This window comes from Trachemys scripta, chromosome 14, assembly GCF_013100865.1.
Source record: "Trachemys scripta elegans isolate TJP31775 chromosome 14, CAS_Tse_1.0, whole genome shotgun sequence".
Lineage (NCBI taxonomy): Eukaryota > Metazoa > Chordata > Testudines > Emydidae > Trachemys > Trachemys scripta.
The window spans coordinates 35062065-35082190 of record NC_048311.1 but is presented as its reverse complement, the minus strand read 5'-3'; the positions used below and the strand labels follow the sequence as shown (position 1 = coordinate 35082190).

Genomic DNA, 20126 nt, shown 5'->3' with positions numbered 1-20126 from the left:
CCAACTCCCTGCCCCTCATACACTCCGCACCTGCCTGCATTCCAACCCCCTGCCCTGAGCTCCCTGCTGCACCCCGTGCATCCTAACCCCCTGCCCTGAGCCCCCTGCCGCACCCCTCCTTTGCCCTGAGCCCCTTCCTGCACACCGCACCCCTGCCCTGGCCCAGCATACAATTTCCCCACCCAGATGTGGCCCTCGGCCCAAAAAGTTTGCCCATCCCTGGTTTAAGAACTAAGATTAGAATCTGGGAGTTCCTAGCTAACAGTCCTCCACTCATGCTGTAGATAGACTGCCTCTTTGGCCTTGGGCAAATCACTTCAGCACTCTGTGCCTTGGTTTCCCCACCTGTAAAATGGAGCTAATATACTCTTACCTCACAGGGAGTTGTGAGAATTAATATTTTGTCTGTAAAGCAGTTTTGAAGCTGTGAAGAACTAAAGTAGTGTTGGTGGCGGTTGGTTGTTAGCTGACTTAACTAGAGTGTGTCCCCAACTCAGTCTAGCCACCTTAAATGTGTCTCTTCTTTGCCTAAATCAGAGTCTTAGTGTGAATCCTTTTTGTCTATAGATCAACACAAACCTAATGTTTGTTTATTTGGTTGGTTGTTTTTTTCAGAGATGAGGGAAAAGATCCTGCAAACAAGATGAGATTTCAATGAAGTTTCTCAAAAGAAAGCTATAAGCTAAAACGATAGCATTGAGAATAGAAATTGAAATTTGTGGTGGTCAGCTTTTCCTAGAGTTGTGACTGGCAGTGCTTCTCAGCTTTCTGGGGAGTTTGTAGGAAGAGAAAATAAACCACTGTGCTTAATGAGCTATGCAAGCAGAAAGCTAATTTCAGGATTTGGAGATGTTTTCTCTGGAGCTGGGGAGAGAGAGAAAGATGAGGGGGGAACTCCAATCACAACTTCAGAGAGAGCGTCCTTGTTGGTGAATATTTTACCCAAAGGATTTTACAGGAGCAATTTAATAGCAATAATTCTATCCCTTTCTCAGGTAACTGGGCTCTGCAGCAGTGCATGCTGGGAATGGAATTCTCAGGACGGGACCCCACTGGAAAAAGGGTGATGGGATTGCTCCCAGCAAAAGGGCTGGCTACAGTGGTGGACTCTGACAAGAGGTTTTTGTGGGAGGTGCCAGAGAACTGGTAGGTCTCTTTATTTTGTTTTTTCCCACATGTTGATACGGCTATACCCTGCAGTTGCCTGAATGAAACTGAAGTCTGATTTGGGGATGATTACAGGGTGTCTTGTATCGACTTCCTTGACTGGCCTGTGCTGTTTGCATTCTATACATCCGTTTTCCCACAGATACTGGAGTCATGTACCTTGGTATCTGTCACTATGATAACTAAGCACCATTATTGATCTATAGTAGCTTCTGCTCTTTGCCTCTCTCTGCTTCAATAGCTTGGGTGTATCTACACTGGGGGGAGGGTTTAGTTTTGACTATCTGTTATTGAAAGCTTTTGCCAAAAAGGTGAGACTTGCAGTATGCTCTTAAAACAGTTAAGTAAGCTGGGCTCAGTTTTACCTGCTCTGGTAGGCTGGCTTACAGTTGAAGGCCCTCCACCAAGAATATTTTGTCTTTGTTGTAATGGCTTCACCCTGGGCACTGCTAGCTGCATTGTGCCAGAAGAGTCTAGCTGTTCCAGTGGGTGTGAATGAGAGATGTAGTCAGACCCTAAACTACTGAGGACCTTTTCAAGGAACAAGAGTAGGGCCTTCAGTTGGCAGTGAAGGTTAACTGGGAGTCAATGCAGACTATGCATGTATTCCCATTAAAGAGGCACAGTGCTGCATTTTTGTACAAATTGGAGAGTCTGTGTGGTCTCCACCCTCCATTCCAGATACAGGGGATTGCTTCTATCAGTACTAAAAATTCTTTATTTTCCTTTCTTTAGGTCTCTGGAGGAGGCAGCCTCAGTGCCTGTAGTTTATGCCACTGCTTATTATGCTTTGGTTGTTCGAGGTGGTATGAAGAAGGGAGAGAGTGTACTCATTCACTCCGGCTCGGGGGGTGTGGGCCAGGCAGCCATTGCTATTGCGCTGAGCATGGGCTGCCGTGTCTTTGCTACTGTAGGTAAGTAATGAAGTCCCATTTCTGTGACTCCCCTTCTGCAGTTTCCTACCAGTTTATATTAATCTTGACTCCGGGTTTCTAATTCAGCTGTTGGCCACATGACAAAATCTGCCCCTTTCTCCCTGCCACAGACAAATGCATACACATGCACAAACACCCTTACCTCTGCATGGAGCATCACTGTCTTCATTTAACTAGTGTAAATCGAGAGTGACTCCAACAAAGTGATAGTTACAAGGGTATGAGAAGAAAATAAGGCCCTGAATCTTTAGATACAGTAGCTTCTCTGAAATGTGACCAAAGAAAGTGTATGACTTGGTTTGTCCCTCGCTGTAATAAAGCCGTCATTAACTTGCTAACAGGAAAAAGGCAGTAGCTATAAACCTACCTTTGTCAGAGGTGTAAAGTCCCAGAGCTCTATTACAGGTGTCTGAGAGCTCTTCGGAGTTGCATCCTAGCCCTTTCCTGTTAGCAGAGGTTTCAGCAGAAGGCAGTGGAATGTATGATGTATGAGCCAAGGAGTGCTGGTGTCTCAGGAAAATAAAATGCTCCTCTGTTCTCAGGTTCCGTTGAGAAACGCGAGTATCTCCAAACAAGATTCCCTCAGCTGGATGCCAACAGCTTTGCCAGCTCCAGAAATACCTCCTTTGAGCAACATGTACTGCGGGTCACCAATGGGAAAGGTGAGTCCAAGGAATAGTGGATACCAGAAGGGTTGCAGAATTAGAAAGATCATGGCTAGAACTGGTTGGATAGATAAGGAAAAGTCACTGAGAGTGTCCGATTCTCTGCCAGGAAAGAGCGTGCTAAATGCTGTTACTGCTTTCTTGTAGGGGTCAACCTGGTATTAAACTCCCTGGCAGAAGAAAAGCTCCAGGCCAGTCTACGTTGCCTTGCTAGACACGGACGCTTCTTGGAAATAGGCAAATATGATCTGTCTAACAACAGCCCACTTGGTAAGATATATGGCATCAGGAAAGATCTGTTCTTAGCTGGACTATATCCATATCCCACAATATGAACATTATCAGAGCTTTAAAAGGTGTGTGTACCAAGCAAAACCATTAACTTTGCAATGATACATTCATCACAGATCATTTATCAGTTTTTTCCAACAAGTACCTTCATGCAAACTCCTGTGCTGTGATTCTTGCATGGGAGAAGCTCCCCATAAATATGTGTAAAGCCACAAAGTTATCCTTCTTAAAGTCTCTTTTTAAAACGAACCTATGCCATAATGCCTACAAAACACTTGACAGTGGTTAGGCCACTCGTGTGATATGACCATCGCTTATTACACAATCCTAATTATCTCTCTACAGCGTAGCTCCCATGTATGTCTGTATCCATTTACCTCCAATCATTATATTTGGATTGTAAGCTCTTTAGGGCAGGGACTTTCTATTCATCACATGTTTGTACAGGGCCTACCACAATAAGCCCCAATCAGGGCCCTCTAGGCATTACTGCAATACTAATAATAAAAAACAGATTTATAACTAGGACATAGTTGTTGTATATGTGCTAGGTCAAGTCTTAACATCATCCTTAATGATCTTGAAGATCATTATAAACTGTAAGTAACATGTTTAATGAAACTTACTGATGATAAATTAGGAGGCGCTGCAAACACAAATGAGGACAGAAATGATGCAAAGGGACCTAGAGACATTAGAAACATGGCAGAAAATAACAATGTGATTCAGCTTGGAAAAATGAAGCTAATACATCTGGGGTGAGTGGGAATCAAATGCTGCTACTCCAGTGGGAGGGAAAATCCTGGGAAGCTGTAATGCAAAAAGAGACTTGACATAGGTTAGCAATATGATATGGCAACAAAAAGATGATGAAATTTTGGGCTGCATAGCAAAGACATCACAGAGCAAGGAGGTGATGGAGCTGTTGTGTTGATCACACCTGGAATATTCCATTCAGGTCTGGGCATCTCATTGCTACAAAGATAAAGCCAAATTGGCTGGATCTCCAAGAACAGCAATTGAAGTGGTCATGGGGCTGTAGGAACTGACGTGAGGAAAAAGATCTGTTTAGCTTGGTTAAATGATTTACACTGTCCATGTATGTCAGGGATAGAACTGATGATGGAGAGGAATTACTTAGGACTATAGCATAGAGTATACCGATTTGGAAAAGGGAAACCTAGAGTAACTATTCAGAAAAACTTCCTGGTGATGGGTTGTATTAGGCTTTGGAATAGTTGCTTACGGGAAGTTGTGGCAGCCCCATTGCTTGGGTCTTTTAAAACTTGTCAAGACGAAGAACTAGAAAGTGTCCAACAGGGAAGAATCCACTGTAGAGATGGACAGGAAGATTAATAGTGCTTTTACTTCTGTACATTCTATTATTCAGCTCTCATTAGTTGCTTCTACTTTCAAGATAACTGATCAGCCATTTACAGTTTGTCCTGATGAAATAGTGCTTGTAACTAATATCCTTGCCAGTGACTTGTATGTGGAACTTCTGGTGAACTAGTCTCTCTTCTTTACAGAGCACCCTTGCTCATGTAGTGTTAATTAAGTTGAGTAGATTTTAGCTCTTAGGGCTTGGCTTCACTACAGGGAGATCAACGCTGCTGCAATTGATGCAGCGAGGTCGATTTAGCAGGTTTAGTGAAGATGCAGCGAGGTCAGTTTAGCGGGTTTAAATCAGCGCTCTCTGGTCGATCTTGGTACTCCACCTCTCCGAGAAGAGTAAGAGAAGTCTCGACCGGAGAGCATCTCCCGTCAACGCAGAGCAGTGAAGACATTGGGGTAAGTCGACCTAAGCTATGTCGACTCCAGCTACACTATTCATGTAGCTGGAATGGCATAACTTAGGTCAGCTTACCCCGGTAGTGAAGACAAGCCCTTAGAAAAATAACTGGTTTATTAACTTTTTCCCTGTTGCCTCGTGACTGTTATGCCCTATACTCGTATATCACTCACTAGCATGGAGATAAACAAATGGTTTTGGAAGCTAAGAAATTTAATTTGACAAGAAACTGCAGGCAGTATGGTGTGCTAACCATGTTGCTTCCTCTAGGAATGGCCCTTTTCCTGAAGAATGTAGCATTTCATGGAATACTGCTAGATGCCATATTTGAAGAGGGAAACCAGGAGTGGGAGGAAGTGTCAGACCTGCTGAAGATGGGTATAAGAGATGGTGTGGTAAAACCCCTGAGGACTACGATCTTCAACAGAGAGGAGGTAGAAGCTGCCTTCAGGTTCATGGCACAAGGAAAACACATTGGCAAAGTTATGATCAAGGTAATGACACACCTGTAGGTCTTGGCTTCTCTACATCTGTCATCCTGACCCAGGAATCCAGTGTGTATGAACTGCATACAAAAAAATGGGTCATGTTTAGTGAGGTTGAAATTCCCCAACTAGAGCAGCATAGCTGGGAAGGAGAGAAAGAAGGGATCTGTCCATTTAGTGAGGGGAATTAACCCCATTGCTCACAATATTGCCAACTCAGCCAGTTGACATATCTAATACTCTAGAGCCCTTGGTTCTGGATCCAAAGAGCTATGACATATTTCCTCTCTTACTTAATTGTTGTTGTCTGACTGTTGGAAGGTCCATGAGGAAGAGAAGGAATTTCCTGTGAGGGAGACTGAGGCTGTCAGACTCTCTGCCATCTCGCGAACTTCCTGCCCACCTACAAAGTCCTACATCATCACAGGCGGCCTAGGCGGCTTTGGGCTGGAATTGGCTCAGTGGCTGGTTGAGAGAGGCGCTCAGAAGCTTGTACTGACCTCTCGTTCTGGCATACGATCTGGTAAGTGGATAACTTAAAATAAGGGGTGGGGAGAATGGAGACCAGGAGTTGTGGTCTCATGTTTGTGCCCGTGGTTGACGTTTCAGATTGTAGTGTGCAAATGAAAATTGAGGCACAATGTAGAGCTCAGTTCCCATGTCCCTCTGATCATCCAGTTTCCTGCAACACCACACTGTCCCATCTGGTTCCTTTCCCTCTCCCTTTAAACGTGCTATAGTCTCCAGTATTCCAAGAGAAATCTCTGGACCCAACCTCCTTTTCCATCTACTACATCATCTCTTGCCTTTCTTTTGCCTTTGAATTTCTTCAGTGGACTTTCTCCTTTTGCTGCCTATGCTGCCTTTGTTAATACATGCACTCATCCTCTTACATATTATATAAGAACATAAAAACAGACATAGTGGGTCAGACCAAAAGTCCATCTAGCCCAATATCCAGTCTTCCAACAGTGGCCAATGCCAGGTGCCCCAGAGGGAATGAACAGGTAGGTAATCCTGAAGTGAACCATTCCCTGTTGCCCATTCCCAACTTCTGGCAAACAGAGGCTAGGGACACCATCCCTGCCCATCCTGGCTAATAGCTATTGAATTTATCTAGTTCTTTTTTTTGAACCCTTTTATAGTCTTGCCCTTCACAATATCCTCTGGCAAAGAGTTCCACAGGTCAACTGTGCATTGTGTGAAGAAATGCTTCCTTTTGTTTGTTTTTAAACCTGCTGCCTATTAATTTCATTTGGTGACCCCCTAGTTCTTGTGTTATGAGAAGGAGTAAATAACATTTCCTTATTTATTTTCTCCACGCCAGTCATGATTTTATAGACCTCAGTCATATCCCCCCATTATTTGTCTCTTTTCCAAGCTGAAAAGTCCCAGTCTTATTAATCTCTTCTCATACGGAAGCTGTTCCATACCCCTAATCATTTTTGTTGCCTTTTTCTGAACCTTTTCCAATTCCAATATATCTTTTTTGAAATGGGGTGACCACATCTGCATGCAGTATTCAAGATGTGGGCGTACCATGGATTTATATAGAGGCAATATGATATTTTCTGTCTTATTGTCTATCCCTTTCTTAATGATTCTCAACGTTCTGTTCGCTTTTTTGACTGCCACTGCACATTGAGTTTTTTGTTCAGAGAACTATCCACAATGACGCCAAGATCTTTCTTGAGTGGTAACAGCTAATTTAGACCCCATCGTTTTATATGTATAGTTGGGATTATGTTTTCCAATGTGCATTACTTTGCATTTATCAACACTGAATTTCATCTGAATTTGTTGCCCAGTCATCCAGTTTTGAGAGATCCTTTTGTAGTTCTTTGCAGTCTGCTTGGGACTTAACTATCTTTAGTAATTTTGTATCATCTGCAAATTTTCCCACCTCACTGTTTACCCCCTTTTCCAGATCATTTATGGATAGGACTGGTCCCAGTACAAACCCCTGGGGGACACCACTATTTACCTCTCTCCATTCTAAAAACTGACCATTTATTCCTACCCTTTGTTTCCTGTATTTTAACCAGTTACCAATCCATGAGAGGACCTTCCCTCTTATCCCATGACAGCTTACTTTGCTTAAGAGCCTTTGGTGAGGAACCTTGTCAAAGGCTTTCTGAAAATCTAAGTACACTATATTCACTGGATCACCCTTGTCCACGTACTTGTTGACCCCCTCAAAGAATTCTAGCAGATTGGTGAGGCATGATTTCTCTTTACAAAAACCATGTTGACTCTTCCCCAACAAATTATTTTCATCTATGTGTCTGACAATTTTGTTCTTGACTATAGTTTCAACCAGTTTGGTACTGAAGTCACGCTTACTGGCCTGTAGTTGCCAAGATCACCACTGGAGCCCTTTTTAAAAAATGGCGTCACATTAGCTAACCTCCAGTCATTTGGAACAGAAGCTGATTTAAATGATAGGTTACAGACTACAGTTAGTAGTTTGGCAATTTCGCATTTGAGTTCCTTCAGAACTCTTGGATGAATACAATCTGGTCCTGGTGACTTATTACTATTTAGTTTATCAGTTTGTTCTAAAACCTCCTCTAATGACCCCTCAATCTTGGACAGTTCCTCAGATTTGTCACCTAAAAAGAATGGCTCAGGTTTTGGAATCTCCCTCACATCCTCAGCCATGAAGACAGATGCAAATAATTCATTTAGCTTCTCCGCAATGGCCTTATCGTCCTAGAGTGCTCCTTTAACATCTCGATTGTCCTGTGGCCCACTGGTTGTTTAGCAGGAAGCCTGCTTCTGATCTACTTAAAAAGGGTGCCCTGTACAATCTGGCTTCTACCTTTCCACTCTACTGAAACTGCCCTTACTCAAGTCCCCAATGACTCCTTCTTTTACAAAGTCTCCCTGTCCTCCTTCTAGAGATTCTCATCCTCTTAGTTTCAAAGACTCTGCATCTTCCCTCTCCAACCATTATTTAGGGATAGTGACCCTCAAGCTCTTTGTCTTGTCCCTTCCCTGGAGAGCTGTCATTGGTCTTTTTTTCCCTCTAGCTCATATCCCTGTGTGACATTACCCAATAATTAAATGTCTCGGATCTGCCTCACTGCCTCATCCACAATTGTCTTTGACCTGTGTTCCTCTGTCCTGACACCATCTCAGGCTCAACATGAGAAAAACTACTACTTTTTCTATTTCCATTGGCAAATCCACTATCATGCATGTTCTGCAGGCATGCAAAGCTTGGTGGCATTTGACTCCCCACCTCAGTCCTCCAACTTTGATGTTGCTAACTCCTGCCAACTTCTGCATTCCAAAATCTATCCATTCCTTTCTATCCCACTGCCTTAAATCTTGTCCAACTTTTCATCTCTCTCCTTAGTTACTGCACCCTTTTTCTTTCTTCCTCCTTCACTCTTGCCTTCCTTTTCCTGATCTGTCCAAAGTGCTACTATGAAAATAATCCACCCTGCCTGCTGATCTGATCATGTCCATCCCCTCTTCAAATCCCTTCACTACGCTTTCAATCGTATATAACTCTGTTCCTGCCTACCTCTTGTCACGGAGTCCCCGGGCGATGCTCTGGAACTGCTCCCCGCAAAGCCAGTCAGGCCTTTGGGGAGCCTCCTCTCCCTTGGAGCAGACCGTCTTCAGGGCAAGAAGCTCACACGTCTTCACCTCCTGGGTCTGACCTTGGAGCATTCAGCATATGCCCCTCCGTGCGCTTTCCACAGCGAGTCCGCCCAGGCGGGGTCCTGGGGAAGCCAGAGGTCCTGTACGTACCCCCACTTTGCAGTCAGACGTGACTCTTAGCCAGCCAGTAAAACAGAGGTTTATTAGATGACAGGAACATGGTCTAAAACAGAGCTTGTAGGTACAGCAAACGGAATGCCTCAGCCGGGTCCATCCTGGGGGGCAGCAAGCTAGACACCCCCATTTGCCCTCACTCCTAGTCCCCAGCCAGCTCCAAACTGAAAACCCCCAGGCACCAGGCATATTTTTGGCTCTATATAAAGTCAAATCTACAGCCTTGCCCAGAGAAAGAGCACACACTGTTACCAGTGAGTCCAGACCTGAAACATGGAAGAGCCTTCGTGCAAAGGCCTCAATGAAAGTTGCTATATTCCTTTTCAGGGAGCTTATTTCCTGTGAGCTATGGTTACACTATATACCAAAAGAAAAGCCTTCCTCGTTTTAAATACCATCTCCATCCAACATGCTCAGCATTTAAAAGAGGGAGTATTTTCTTCATCTTAAAGATAGGGATACAGGAGCACCAAGTTACGTGTCTTGGGTCACACTGTGAACTAATGGCAGTTGGGGAAAAGAACTCTGAATCTGTCGTCTGTCTAACCATTAGTGAATCAGTCTGCAACCACAAGTTGCAGTTCTAATGCTTTAGTTTAAATGCTGCTGTTTGTCTTAGGGTAAGTATGAACTGAGTACATAACTGAGAAGTGCAGGAAGCGGAGCTTCACCAGGGCACAGTGTCTGGAATAATGAATCTCAAACTAGACTTTTTTTTTTGCAGGTTACCAAGCTAAACGAGTCAGAGAGTGGAAGGAGATGGGAGTCCAGGTCCTGGTGTCCACCAGTGATGTTGGGACTTTAGAAGGAACACAGCACTTGATAGAAGAAGCTTCACAGCTTGGACCAGTTGGGGGCATCTTCAACTTGGCGATGGTGAGTGACAAAAATGCTTGGGACTCAAAGGACAGAGCAGCTGCAAAGGTGCCTTCTGCATTGATCATATGGGGCCAAGTCACCAGGGGGACAGCTCAGGCAACCTTTTTGTCTTTCAAAGTGCAGTTGGCCTGGATAGGTTTGGTAACGTGAAGTTGTTGTCCTTTCACTTCCTCAGTCTGGTCTCTTGTTTCCCAGGCTAGTAGCACTACAGAGACAGTATGTTCAGCTCCTAGTGACCCTTGGGGCCCAAAAAAGGCCTATCCTGCACTTTCTAGTTAAGGAAGACCATCGCAGTAGGAGTCCTGGAGAGACCAGGACAACATGAAGACTTCTTGTTGAGGCTGGTAGGGCCTTACCGTCTTCAGCTAAGAGATACTATTGTTCTTAGTAATATTTCAGCTTAAATGTGTAAAAACGTACTTGGTATTCCCTCTCTGTGCCTCTCCAGCATCTCTGTACAGAGCATCAGAGGGGTAGTCATGTTAGTCTGGATCTGTAAAAAGAAGCAAAGAGTCTGTGGCACCTTATAGACTAACAAATGTATTGGAGCATAAGCTTTTGTGGGTGAATACCCACTTTGTCTGAACAGACACAACTTCAATTCTTGGGCATCAGTCTCCAAGTTTAAGGACTCCCTACCCCAAGCTTCACTACCCGAGTTTATGGCCATAGTGGACGAAGGGAAGGCAGTAGCCAAAACCTCTCTGCAGGCCTCCCTTGACTCTGCGGACGCAGCTGCCAGGACAACCACCTCAGGAGTAGTGAGGAGGTGCTCGGCATGGCTACAGGCCTCTGGCCTTCCCCCAGAGGTGCAAAACACCTTACAAGACCTTCCGTTCGAGGGGTTAGGCTTGTTTTTGGACCAGACGGATGCCAGATTACATAGCCTCAAAGACTCTTGAGCAACCCTCAAGTCGTTGGGAATGCACACCCCAGTGACACAGAGGAAACCCTTTAAGCCCCAACCACCACAGAGGCAATACCATCCTCATCCTAGGCAGGAACTGTACCACAGAAGGGGCAGGGATAATAGGCGTAGACATAACGCGCCTAACCAGGGCCAAAACTACGGCCACGGCAAGCCGCAGCCGGGAAATAAGCAAGGGTTTTGAAGCTGTGATCGAGGACAGCGTACCGACCCTTATACCGGATCCTCCTCTATGTTTCAGGGACCGCCTGTCCCATTTTTATCGTGCTTGGTCTCGTATAACATCAGACCGCTGGGTTCTTCGCACGGTGGAGGTGGGATACACCCTTCAGTTCTCCTCGCCCCCTCCCTCCCAGCCCCCATCCCTGTCCCTCTTCAGGGACCCCTCTCACGAGCAACTCCTCATGCAGGAGTTGCGGGCCCTCCTCAAAGTAGGAGCAGTGGAAGAGGTCCCTCAGGACCTAAGGGGGAAAGGGTTTTACTCCAGATATTTCCTCATTCCCAAACAAAAGGGGGCCTCCGTCCCATTTTGGATCTACGCAGACTAAACAAATTTTTGGTCAAGGCACGTTTTCGTATGGTCTCCCTTGGCACTATTATCCTATCCCTGGATCCGGGGGATTGGTACACTGCCCTCGATATGAAAGATGCGTACTTTCACATCGCCATCCGCCCGGCCCACCAGCGGTTCCTGCGCTTCACCATCAACCAACACCATTTCCAATTTAAGGTCTTGCCCTTCGGCCTAGCAACGGCCCCGCGAGTGTTCACGAAATGCATGTCCGTGGTGGCAGCTTTTCTTCAGAATAGAAAGATGCGGGTATACCCGTACTTGGACGACTGGCTTCTTGCAGGCAGGTCTGAGGACGAGGTCTGCTCCCACGTGGCACTGGCGTTACAGGTGTTCCGCAAGCTCGGTCTACTGGTCAATGTACCCAAGTCCTCTCTGATCCCCACACACAGACTGGATTTCACGGGAGCAGTCCTGGACTCGGTGGCGGCACGGGCAAGTCTTCCAGTGTCACGGTTCTTGGCCATTCAAAGGGTCATAAGCTCCATGCAACAATTCCCCACGGACAGATGCTGTATGCAACTCTTGGGGCACATGGTGGCTTGCACACATGTAGTCAGACATGCCCGTCTAAGACTCAGGCCGTTATAGTTCTGGCTGGCCCAAACGTATCGCCCCAACAGAGACCCCTTAGACCTAGTAGTGACAATCCCGGCTCGGGTGTCGAACTGCCTCCGCTGGTGGCTCGATCAGCAGCAGGTTTGCGAAGGGGTCCCTTTCGCCACCCCGCAACCCACTCTGACGTTAGTAACAGATGCGTCGGACCTGGGCTGGGGAGCGCACCTTGGGGACCTACGGACCCAGGGCTTATGGTCCAGGGAAGAAAAGTTGCTTCACATCAATCTGAAGGAGTTAAGGGCAGTTCGCCTCACCTGCCGGACCTTTCGCGCTACCATAAAAGGCCACAGCATGTCAGTTCTGACGGACAACACTACCGCCATGTTCTACATAAACAAGCAGGGCGGGTCCTGATCCTCTCCCCTCTGTCACGAGGCGCTCCTCCTATGGGACTTCTGTATAGCCCATTCAGTCCACCTACTGGCAGCATATCTCCCAGGGGTCCAAAACGGGTTAGCAGACCGCCTCAGTCGGTCCTACCACATGCACAAATGGACTCTGAGTGCAGGACATCCTCTCTTAATCTTCCAGAGGTGGGGGTTTCCCCAGGTGGACCTCTTCGCCACCAAGGACAACAGCCAATGCCCTCAGTTTTGCTCATTCCAGAACCTCAGCCCTGGCTCAGTGGCAGATGCCTTCGCGATTCCATGGGGCAGGAGCCTGAGGTATGCCTTCCCACCATTCCCGCTCATTCACAGGGTCCTGCTCAAGACCCGCAGGGACAAGGCAACAGTCATCCTCATCGCACCGGCGTGGCCACGCCAGCATTGGTTCATGACCGTGCTGGAACTGTCCGTGACCGCCCCGATCACCCTCCCCCTCCATCGCTACCTCATCACGCAGGACCGGGGTCGCCTACTCCACCCGAACCTACCATCGCTACATCTCACGGCATGGTATCTCTCTGGCTAAGCGATACGTAGCACAGGTGTTCCCACCAGGTCCAGCAAATTCTTCTTGGTAGTAGGAAGCCCTCCACAAGAGCGACCAACCTTGCCAAATGGAAGAGGTTCTCCCACTGGTGTGAGCCTCATCACGTACAGCCTCTGCAGGCTTCCGTCCCATCAATACTGGACTACTTGCTGCACCTCAAGCATCAAGGGCTCACCCCCGCCTCAATTAAAGTGCATCTGGCTGCCATATCGGCGTTCCACCCTGGAGAGTTGGGGGGTTCGGTGTTCTCCAACCCCACAGTAGTCAGATTCCTCAAGGGGCTGGAGAGGGTGTTTCCCTACTCGCGCCCGCCGGTCCCTGCATGGAATCTTAACCTGGTCCTAACTAAACTCATGGGGCTACCCTTTGAACCCCTAGCCTCTTGCTCCCTCATGCACCTCTCATGGAAGGTAGCGTTTCTAGTGGCCATCACATTAGCTAGGAGGGTATCGGAATTGAGAGCCCTCACTTCGGAACCTCCTTATACAGTTTTTTATAAGGATAAGGTGCAACTGAGGCCGCACCCCAAATTCCTTCCTAAGGTGGTCACGCAATTTCATATGGGACAGGACATTTGTTTACCGGTGTTCTTCCCTAAGCCCCATATGGACCCAAGCCACCGCAGCCTGCATACCCTCGATGTCTGTAGAGCCTTGGCATTCTATCTGGAACGGACCAGGCCTTTCCGCAAGTCGTCGCAACTGTTCATTGCCATTGCGGAAAGAATGAAAGGCCAGCCTATCTCAGCGCAACGCTTGTCAGCATAGATCATGCTTTGCATACGCACATGCTATGAGCTCGCCAACGTACCAGCCCCGGAGATCAGGGCTCACTCAACTAGAGCCCAAGCATCCTCAGCGGCTTTCTTGGCGCAGGTTCCACTCCAGGAAATCTGTAAAGCGGCCACCTGGTCATCGGTGCATACATTCACAGCCCACTATGCGATCCATCATCAGACCAGAGAGGACGTGGTGGTCGGCAGGGCTGTGTTTCAATCAATTGTTCCTTGACTCCTACCCTCCTCCAATGGTAAGCTTGTGAGTCACCTAATGTGTAATGGACGTGAACAATTACTCGAAGAAGAAAAAACGGTTACCTTACCTTCCGTAACTGTTGTTCTTCGAGATGTGTTGTTCATGTCCATTACACTTCCCACCCTCCTTCCTCTCTGTCGGAGTCACCGGCAAGAAGGAACCGAGGGAGGGTCGGGCCCGCGGGGATATATATACGCTAGAGCGGGGCGCCGCTCTGGCGGGGAGTGGGGGACCCTGCCAGCCTGACGGGAGCCGCTGAGGGAAAAAGTTTCAGACATCCATGCACGCAACGCGCGCACACCTAATGTGTAATGGACGTGAACAACAGTTACGGAAGGTAGGTAACCATTTTTTTCTGGGAGCTCTTGGCTGGGTCTCTTGTTCCAGAACTTAATGGAGAATCTGTTTGTGCATATTTTTGAGGTTGAAATTGCAGCATGGTTAGACTCCCCCTGAGCAGAGACTGGAGAGATGTTGAAGTTGCTTCTTCTATCTCCTGCAGGTCCTTAAAGATGCTATGCTAGAGAATCAGTCTCCAGAATTCTTCCATGATGTCAGCAAACCCAAGTATGCAGGCACCCTTCACCTAGACTGGTAGGTGTCATAGGAGGGATACATGTGGGGTGTTTAAATGGGGCTGGAGGCCAATAACATTCAGAAGGGTCTCAACTTGTTACTGTAACAAGAGAGGGGAATGATCCTTTTAAAACAAGTTGTTAATTAGTATCATTTTCTTCTATTCTATTCCTAGGGTGAGTCGTGAAAAGTGTCCAGACCTGGATTATTTTGTTGCTTTCTCCTCTATAAGCTGTGGAAGAGGAAATGTTGGGCAGAGTAACTATGGTTTTGCCAACTCTACCATGGAGCGCATCTGTGAGCAGCGACGGCATGATGGGCTCCCAGGTAACAATGCAGGGCCTCTTCTACAGATAATGCCCACTCCATCAACAACCAGAAGAAAATTAATACCAAGATAGCTCATGCACTTCTCTGGAGCAAGCATGAATGCTCAGAGCTCCCTCCTCCCCCCTCGTTCTCTGGCTCATGCACACGCACACACACTCCCTTTGTACTCTGTGGCTTGTCAGTCCGCATAGAATCATAGAAACGTAGGACTGGAAGGGTCCTTGATGGGTCATCTAGACCTATCCCCTGCACTGAGACCAGATTAAATATTATCTGGACCATTCCTGACAGGTGTTTGTCTAACCTGTTCTTAACCTCCAATGATGGGGATTCCATAACCTCGCTATGTAATTTATTCCAGTGCTTAACTACTGTTACAGTTAAGTATCAGAGGGGTAGCCGTGTTAGTCTGGATCTGTAACAGATGTATTGGAGCATAAGCTTTCGTGGATGAATGCATCCGACGAAATGGGTATTCACCCACGAAAGCTTATGCTCCAATACATGTTAGTCTTAAAGGTGCCACAGGACTCTCTGTTGCTTGTTACAGTTAGATCTCCCTTGCTGCAATTGAAGCCCAGTACTTGAAGACTGTTATCATGTCCCTCTTCAGTCTTTTTCTTCTCCAGACTAAACCAAATTTTTTAATCTTTTTTTTTCTCATAGATCATGTTTTCTAGACCTTTAATCAGTTTAGTTACTCTCCTCTGGACTTTCTCCTTTGTCCACATATTTCCCAAAGTCTGGTACTCAGAACTGGACACAGTACTCCAACTGAGGCCTAATGAGTGCGGAGGAGAGTGGAAGAATTACTTCTTGTGTCTGGCTTATAACACTCCTGTTAATACATCCCAGAATGATGTTTGCTTTTTTTCCTACAGTATTACATTGTTGACTCATATTTAGTTTATCCACAATAACTCCCCAATCTCTTTTAACAGTACTGTTCCTTAGTCAGTCATTTTCCATTTGTGTTCTGTGCAATTGATTATTCCTTTCTAAGTGTAGTACATTGCCTATATTGAATTTCATCCTATTTCTTTCAGGCCATTTTCCCAGTTTGTCAAGATCATTTTGAATTTTAATCTGGTCCTCCAAAGCGCTTGCAACTACTCCCAGCTTGTTATCATCCACAGCATTTATAAGCATACTCTCTATGCCATTATCTAAATCATTGATGAAGATATTGAATAGGACCAGATGCAGGACAGATACTTTTGGGACACACTCCATATGCCCTTACAGCTTGACTGTGAACCATTTATAACTATGCTGGACCTTAAAGCAGGTTCATCTAGGCCAGTGGTCTCCAAAGTGGGGTGCTTCGGCAGTTCGGGCGGGAGTCCAAGCTGCTTTTTTTTTTTTTTTTTTTTTTTTCTCTTCGGCAAAAATGATAGAGCCAGCGTGGCAGGGGGTGCATGCTCAACATTTTTTTTTACTGATAGGGGTGCGCGATCAAAAAAGTTTGGGACCACTGATCTAGGCTATCTTTCCCAAGTTTGTTTGAGAAGATCATGTAAGACCATATAAAAAACCTTACTATAGTCGAGATATACCACATCTACGGATGTCCTCTTATGCACAAGGGTTGTCAAAGAAGGATATTAGGTTGGTTTGATGTGATTTGTTCTTGATGACAAATCCATGTTGACTGTTACTTTTCACCTTTATCTTCTAGGTACTTACAAATTGATTTTTTTGTTTTGGTTTGGTTTTGCTCCATTATCTTTCCTGGTTCCCAAGTTAAGCTGATTGGTCTATAATTCCCTGGGTTGTCCATATTCCCCCTTTATAGGTCGGCACTATATTTGCCATTTTCTAGCCCTCTGGGATCTCTCCTATCCTCCATGAGTTCCAAAAGATAATCGCTAATGGCTCAGAGTTCTCTTCAGACAGTTACATCCTAGAATACTTAAGGATCTCATGTGGCCCTGCTGACTTGATGATGTCTAACTTGTCTAAGTAATTCTTAACGTCTTCTTTCCCTCTTTTAGTCTCAGATCCTACCCCATTTACCCTGATGTTCACTATGTTAGTCGTCCGATCACTGCTAATCTTTTTTGATGAAAACTGAAACAAAAAAGACATTTAATATTTCAGACATTGCTACATTTTCTGTCATTGTTTTTCCTTCCTCATTGAGGAATGGACCTACCTTGTCCTCATCTCCCTCTTGCTTCTAATGCATTTGTAAAATATTTATTTGTTACACTTTATGTTCCTAGCTAGTTTAATCTCGTTTTGTGACTTGGCCTTTCTAATTCTCTCTTCGTGGTTGTGTGGTGTGTGTTTGTGGTGTTGTTGTTTTTTAAATATATATTCATCCTTCGTAATTTGACTTAGCTTCCACTTCTTGTATGACTCTTATGAGTTTTAGGATGTTGAAGATCTCCAGTTTAAGCCAGGGTTGTCTCTTGCCATACTTCCTCTTTCCTACGCATTGGAATAGTTTGCATTTGTGCCCTTAGTAATGTCTCTTTGAAAACTGCCAACTGTCCTGAACTCTTTCCCCTACCCCCCTTAGACTTGCTTCCCATGGGATCTTACCTACTAATTCTCTGAGTTTGCTAAAGTCTGCCTTCTTGAAGTCCATTGTCTTTCTTTTGCTTTTTTTCCCCCTCCTACCATTCCTTAAAATCATGAGCTCTTATTTCATGATCACTTTCGTCCAAGCTGCCTTCCACCTTCAAATTCTAAATCAGTTCCTCCCTATTTGTCAGAATCAAATCTAGAACAGCCTTCCCCCAATTGCTTGCTCCACCCTCTGCAATAAAAAAGTTGTCTCCAATGAATTCCAATAGCTTGTTGGACAATATGTGCCTTTCTGTATTATTTTCCCTGCAGATATCTGGGTAGTTGAAGTCCCCACCACCACCAAGTCCTGTGCTTTGGATGATTTCTTAGTTGGCTCTTTTTTTTTTTTTTTTTTTTTTTTTAAAGCCTCATCCACCTCTTCTTCCTGGTTAGACATTCTATAATAGATCCCTATCATGACATCATCCTTGCTTTTTTTTACCCCTTTTATCCTTACCCAGAGGCTTTCAACAGGTCTACCTCCCACTTCTATTTCAACTTCTGTGCAAGTGTATCTATCTTTGATATACAAGGCAACAACTTCTCCTTTTTTCCCCCTGCCTGTCCTTCCTGGACAAACTACACTTCTGTACCAATATTCCAGTCATAAATTATCCCACCAAGTCTCTGCAATGCCAATTATGTCATAACTGTGGTTGTTCACTGGAATTTCTAGTTCTTCCTGTTTTATTCCCCATACTTCTGTGACATTCATTAGACTTTCCCCAAGTCCTGCTTGTCCCTGCTACGTTTGCCCAGATTCTGACCCTTCACCCAGATTTTCAAGTGAATGAAGACACCTGCTCTGTTTTCTTTAGCTTTCCCCTCTCCCTGCTGCCATGTGCTCCAGTTATTCATTTAATGTGTTCTCTCTTCTGCCTTCTTTCGCAGGCCTGGCCGTGCAGTGGGGCGCCATTGGTGATGTGGGTGTTGTCTTGGAGACAATGGGCAGTAACGACACTGTGGTTGGTGGAACTCTTCCCCAGCGACTCAGCTCATGCCTGGAAGTTCTGGACCGCTTCCTGAATCAGCCTCATCCTGTCATGTCTAGTTTTGTTCTGGCAGAGAAGGTCTCAGTGAAGAGTGAAGGAAGCAGCCAGCGGGACCTTGTGGAGGCTGTTGCCCACATCCTGGGTAAATTAGATCATTAATAATTACAAACATTCTGTGATCAGAATTCTAGAAGCCACAACTTACTCTAGAATCTGCTATAGGAAGTGTATTGGTGAACATAAGAGAGGCCGTACCGGGTCAGACCAAAGGTCCATCTAGCCCAGTATCCTGTCTACCAACAGTGGCCAATGCCAGGTGCCCCAGAGGGAGTGAACCTAACAGGCAATGATCAAGTGATCTCTCTCCTGCCATCCATCTCCACCCTCTGACAGACACCATTCCTTACCCGTCCTGGCTAATAGCCATTAATGGACTTAACCACCATGAATTTATCCAGGTCTCTTTTAAACTCTGTTATAGTGCCAGCCACTGTCTGAAGGGAATTGTGTGCAGGTGTGCATCCTGCTCTGGTCCAAAAGCATCTATTCACTCTCTAGAAGTATCTCTTTCTTATACAGCTGTGGGAGTGCTGCTTGTATCACTATTTTTATAGCACTGTGCATGTGCACAGAACTTCATAGCAAGGAAAAATGCACAAATTGAAGGCTAGACCTTAGATCCCAAGACTTCACAATATCGAGATGCATACAGATACAGTAGCAGCACAGGCTGTGGTCAGAGCTGACCTCACGGAACAGGTGGTGGGGGTTTTTTCCCCGGGGGGGGGAGGGGAGGGTTAGAGGTAAATAATTGGGGGGTCTGAGGATGCCCTGGCCACCCAGGAACATTAGTCCCAGCTGGGGGTGGGGAGGAGAGGATGATGGAGACTGAGTTTTCCCCCTCCCCCTTCCCTGGACAGAGCAGCCAGGGCTGGGTCCAGTCAAGCCCCAGAAACTTCCCCTGTCTGCAGGAACCTGGGCGGGGGGGGGGGGGCTCCGGGGGGGGGGGTCCAAAGGGGGAGGGGGGGGGGGGCAGATTCGGGGGGGGGGGTGTCCGGATGCATGGGGGTTGGGTGGACAGGGGGAGCAGCTCCCCGTACAGTGACACACACCCCCCACAGAGCACCTGGAACACACACTCTCTCTCCCCTGAGCCCCTTCTGTATCAGAAGCCCACCATACCCAGAACCCCCCCACCAAGTCCCCCAAATCCCCACCCTGCTGAGCCTCATCCCCTGCTTCAGAAGCCCCTGAAACCTGGACCCCCCCACCCTAATGAGTCCAAACCAGCTGTACCCTGACCCTCCATCAAGCCCCACTTCCTCCCCCAACTGAGCCCTAACCACCTTCACCTCACCCACCCCCGCACTGCAGAGTCCCATTCACCGTGCACCCAGAACCCTGCACTGAGTCCCTGTGCACCCAGATTCCCCCCTGCACCTGGACCCTCACCGAGCTGCCCATACACAGATTGTGCCACGCAGAACCCTGGTACTCTTGAGGGAATTCTGCATTGAAACATTAAAAAAAATTAAAATTCTGCAAAGTTCTGCATATTTTAATTGTCAAA

The 20126-nt window shown here is 46.4% G+C and overlaps 1 protein-coding gene across 1 annotated transcript in view; it reads left to right on the top strand.

The window, feature by feature from the left end:
- Positions 1-20126, top strand: part of FASN (fatty acid synthase) — a 70900-nt gene that overhangs the window by 42772 nt on the left and 8002 nt on the right. Inside the window, 12 exon segments of the mRNA XM_034790536.1 lie at positions 996-1146; positions 1903-1931; positions 1934-1985; positions 1987-2081; positions 2645-2764; positions 2915-3037; positions 5121-5344; positions 5657-5858; positions 9846-9997; positions 14587-14678; positions 14836-14987; positions 18456-18698. Coding sequence (XP_034646427.1) covers positions 996-1146; positions 1903-1931; positions 1934-1985; positions 1987-2081; positions 2645-2764; positions 2915-3037; positions 5121-5344; positions 5657-5858; positions 9846-9997; positions 14587-14678; positions 14836-14987; positions 18456-18698 — 1635 coding nt within the window.